The 4,837-nt window shown below is 40.7% G+C and overlaps 1 protein-coding gene across 1 annotated transcript; it reads left to right on the top strand.

Moving 5' to 3' along the window:
- Nucleotides 1-3,752: 3,752 nt before the first annotated feature.
- Nucleotides 3,753-4,637, top strand: LOC110728205. The gene is made up of 2 exons (XM_021907903.1): nt 3,753-4,118; nt 4,191-4,637. The coding sequence occupies exons 1-2, from the start codon at nt 3,753-3,755 to the stop codon at nt 4,635-4,637; spliced, it is 813 nt and encodes a 270-aa protein (XP_021763595.1).
- Nucleotides 4,638-4,837: the final 200 nt, after the last annotated feature.

Below are 4,837 nucleotides of genomic sequence, written 5' to 3'. Positions count from 1 at the left end.
CGTAGGCAACCTCACATCGAGGTGCGGCCGTAATAAACATGCATTCATATTCACATTCACATTCACACACCCACACCATGATCATATCAAGGGATTCCCTATGTTCATCCCGATTTACTTAGAGCTAGACTTGGGGGCTTGATCCCTATATTATTAGCTTACCTAGCCTAAGAGTCACCACCATTTGACTCTTTTAACAAATAATATATTTCCACATACTTAGCTCTTGCGGCCTAAATTTAGAATCACTATCACACACCGCACAGACACATGACCAAATATACTTCCCTTGGGAACCCTTTGTCATGAAATCTTAACACAACGCTGAAGCATGCTTCGTCAAATCACTCATAATCATCATTGCATATCGAAGTATGAAGTGCTTAGCCTCCGTGCCTAAGTGATAACTTGTTGTTTTGATACGATTTTAGAGTGATTTCGAGCCTTGTTTACTTGGTATATTGGCATTTTGGTTCACTTTTACTCTATTTTTTGTTCAACTTTTGTGTATCCATTGCTTCACGGGTTGTTAGTGTTTTTGTCGGGTTTTTAGGTTCAAAAACGACCATTTGAGGCATTTGGATGATAAATCGAGGTTAGAAGCCGAAACAATGGAGCAAAATCGAAGAAAAGTGAAGATAAAGGCCTTAGAGAGTCTGCACGGACATGCAAAGTATGGCACGTCCGTGCAGAAGTGTTCCAGCACGACCAGAAGCTACTGCCTACTGCTTTCAAGGCCTGCACGTCCGTGCATAATTCAGCACGTCCGTACCTGATCCTGCACGTCCGTGCAGGTTGCTCAGCCCAAATTAGTTTTAAAACTGATTCTTCTGAACGAGGCCTGCACGTCCGTGCCATATTTGGCACGTCTGTGCAGAATGCCCTGACTAAAACAGTACCTTTTGCCTCCCAGGTGCACGCCCGTGCCAACCTCAGCACGTCCGTGCAGGTATAGTTGCACGTCCGTGCCAACCTCAGCACGTCCGTGCTGACCTGCAGCCGTGCCCGACTCTTGTTTTCTCCGTCCTTTTTATTTGGCAGTCTTTATAAATAACCCTTTGAGCTCATTTGTACGGCATCCAAGTTTTTAGTGCTTCCTCTTAGTTTGCAATTGTAGAACACAAATATTCTCAAATCATTAGTTAGATTATAATTATTAGCTTGGAAATTTCATTCTCAATCATTGTAAAAGACAAGTTCCACCATTGATATTCTAGTTGAAGCTCCTAGTAACATTTTCTTACTCTTCTCTTCCATTTTAATTGCTTTGATTGTTAATTATCTTGCTTAATTCTTGTATGCTTAGATTGTTATTTAGCTTAATCTTTAGTTAATTCTTGTTCATGAGTTCTTGAAATCCTTAATTGCTTAAATCTCCATGGATTGTGAGTAGTCTAATTTTCAAGGGTTCTGGTAAAACCCTCAATGTAGTCACTAATTACTTGTTGCATGTGTTAATTTGGTAATTGTTGGGTGTTAATTACTTGAGCTTAAGTGGTTTGATTGCTTAGTTCTTGTATATGGCCATTGCTAGAACTATTATCTAAGCTTTCTCAGCGAAGGATCGAGAGATGAACTTGAGTTAGCTCCCTTATGCTTAATTGACTTGAAATTCCATGAGAATAGGAATTTCCAGTCAAGGGAATGTTTTTGTCATCGTGATTATGCTTTAATACTTGTTTTATGCTTTGTAACCACGAGAGTAGGTTGTATTCACAATTCGAGTAATCCCTCTAGCTTGAGAGAGTAGTTGGGTGCTTTAGATGACTTCCCCTATACTATCCCCTCAAATTACCATGTTTGCTACTTGCTAATTGTGATTTGTGACGAAATTGAGTGGTATATCCCAAGCCCTAGAACTCTCTTAATATTGTTAATCTCCCCCTAGCTTTAGTTGACTTGAACTAGCACTTGTTACATAAAACCAAACCAATTTCAACTTCATTTAGCTTATTTACGCGGTAGTATTTCGGTGGTTAATTCAACGCCTCTCTTGGGTTCGACCCTTTCTTACCCTTACTATTAGATAGTAAGACCAAGATAGGATTTTATCTTTGGTAGGCTCAACGACGGCCTATCAAATTTTGGCGCCGTTGCCGGGGAGGCAAAGTCACATTGAATGTATTATTGTTGAATGAGTCTAAGTGTGTATATTTGTATCATAATTTTTCTTATTTATTTTTTTATATTTGTGTTTTCAACTTGTGATAGTCATTGCTAACGTTTTTCTTAGCTTTGTTTGACCTTTCATGACACGGAAGAGTAAGCAATCACCGCTTATTCCCGTTGATCCATTGTTAAATAGGACTTTGAGAAACGTGAGGAGGCTTTTGCAAGGCACACCCGAGTTCTCTGTTGTATATTCGGATTCCGATTTGAAGAAAATCTTTGCAACCAACGAAGAAGATACCATGGGTGATAACAATCCTCCTCCACCATTGTTACGAGATTATGACCACCCAACCGCCTTCACACTTCGGAGTGGCATACGTCTCCCTACTACGAATGCAAATAATTTTGAGCTTTCACCTCAACTCATCCGTATGATACAAAGTGATCAATTTGGTGGGAGTTCTCATGAGTGTCCTTTTGCTCATTTGGACAACTTTATCGAATTGTGCACAACCATCAAGCAAAACAACATTACAGAAGAGTTCATCCGTATGCACGTGTTTCAATTTTCCCTCCTTGACAAAGCAAAGCATTGGTTGAGAAAGGTAGAAGAGGGATCATTGACCACATGGGACGAAGTCACTAGAGCTTTCCTTGGAAAGTATTGTCCACCCGAAAAGACCGCCGAACTAAGAAGGAAAATCACCAATTTCAACCAAGAGATTGATGAAACCTTAAGTGAAGCTTGGGAGCGTTTTAAGGACTACACTAGGAAATGCCCACACCATGGTTTCACATCATGGATCATTGTTCAAATCTTTTATGATGGTCTTACTCCTACTTCAAGGGCCAACCTTGATAACGGGGCCGGTGGTAGCCTTAAAAAGCTATCGGTGGATGATGCATACAAGATGATTGAAGAAGTGGCAAAGCACTATGCATATGGAGGTGATAGACGGCAACCTCAAGCAAAGAAGGGCGGAATCCACGACCTTAGTGAAATAGACCTTATTGCATCAAAGTTTGACATGCTAGCTCACAAGCTAGATCAAGCCACGCTTACATCTCCAAGCTCTTCTTCACAACAAGTCATGTCTTGTGAAACTTGTGGGGGAAATGATCACTTGTCCTCATATTGCAACTCAACTAACCAAGAACAAGATGCGGCTATTGGGCAAAGAAACGATCAATACTCTCAACCCTACAATCAAGGTTGGAAACCCTAACAAAACACGGGTTGGAAACAACAAAATCAAGGCCCCCCTCAAAACCAATATAATCAATCTCATCCACAAAACCAACAAGCTCCTTACCATCACCCTAACCAAAGGGACCAAAACCAATAAAGGCAACAATATAACCAACCCGCTCCTCCACCTCCTCAAAAATCTAGCCTTGAAGCCGCACTTGAGACCTTCATTACACAACAAGGATGAAGCAATGCGGATATGCAAGCGAACATCCAACAACTTCAATAACACAACAAGATAATTGAGAATCAATTGGCTCAAATTGCGCAACAAGTTGGAAGTTCATCCTCCAATCCTAGTGGTCACTTCCCAAGCTCAACGGTTGTGAACCCAAAAGAGAAAGCTAAGGCCATTACTTTGAGATCGGGGAGAGGTTATGAAGGGCCGGTTATGAGTGAAGAGGAGCCACAAAAGAGAGATGAGGGATTTGTGGTGAGAAATGAGGATGAGTTTGAAAATGAGATAGTTGATGTTGAGAGAAAGGAGCCACAAAGTAAGAATGAGAGAGATGAGGAAAAGGTAGAAAAGCCCCCCATGAAAGTATACAAGCCTCCCATTCCATTCCCTCATAGGATTGTTGAAAAGAAATTGAATGAAAAGTTTTCAAACTTTCTTGAAATCATGAGAGGACTTCAAGTAAATATCCCCTTTCTTCATGCTATGTCACAAATGCCTACATATGTAAAATTTTTGAAGGATCTTTTATCCAACAAGAGTAGGCTTGAAGAGATTGCAACCATATCCCTTCCTAAGGAGGTGAGTGTAATCATTCAAAACAAGCTCCCTTAAAAGCTTGGTGACCCCGGTAGCTATGCAATACCGGTGAAGATTAGAGACTTAGAGGCTATGGATGCTTTATGTGATCTTGGGGCAAGTGTGAGTTTGATGCCCTATTCTATTGCTAAGAGTTTGAAAGTGGGAGACTTGAAGCCAACAAGAATGTCCTTACAATTGGCCGACCGCACGGTTAGGCTACCTTTGGGAATTCTTGAAGATGTACCGGTTCAAGTTGGAAGAGTATTTGTGCCATGCGATTTTGTGGTAATGGAAATGGAAGAAGATACTACGGTGCCCCTAATATTGGGAATACCGTTTTTGAACACCGCGGGTGTTGTAATTGATATGAAGCAAGGAAGATTGACCTTGAATGTGGGATATGAGAAAATATCATTTTCATTCCCACAAACATTGAAAAAGCCATTGTATGATGAAGTTCATAGAGTTGATACATTGGAAAGGGACTTAGAGAAGTTCCAAGAAAATTTGTTTGAATGAGATCCTTTACAAGCTATCCTAACGGGAGGCTTAGTTGAGGAAGGTGAAGAAACGAGGGGGTATGATCTTTTGCTCAACCAACCTTTAGTCCACAACGAAAAGAAAGTGGAAGTGCTTAATGTGGAGGTAAAAGAGGAGAGGATTACGCCTCCTCACATGGTTGAACTTAAACCCCTTCCTCCTTTACTTAAATATGCTTT

The sequence above is a fragment of the Chenopodium quinoa genome, unplaced genomic scaffold (genome assembly GCF_001683475.1).
Source record: "Chenopodium quinoa cultivar QQ74 unplaced genomic scaffold, ASM168347v1, whole genome shotgun sequence".
Lineage (NCBI taxonomy): Eukaryota > Viridiplantae > Streptophyta > Magnoliopsida > Caryophyllales > Amaranthaceae > Chenopodium > Chenopodium quinoa.
This window is presented reverse-complemented; position numbering and strand designations above follow the sequence as displayed.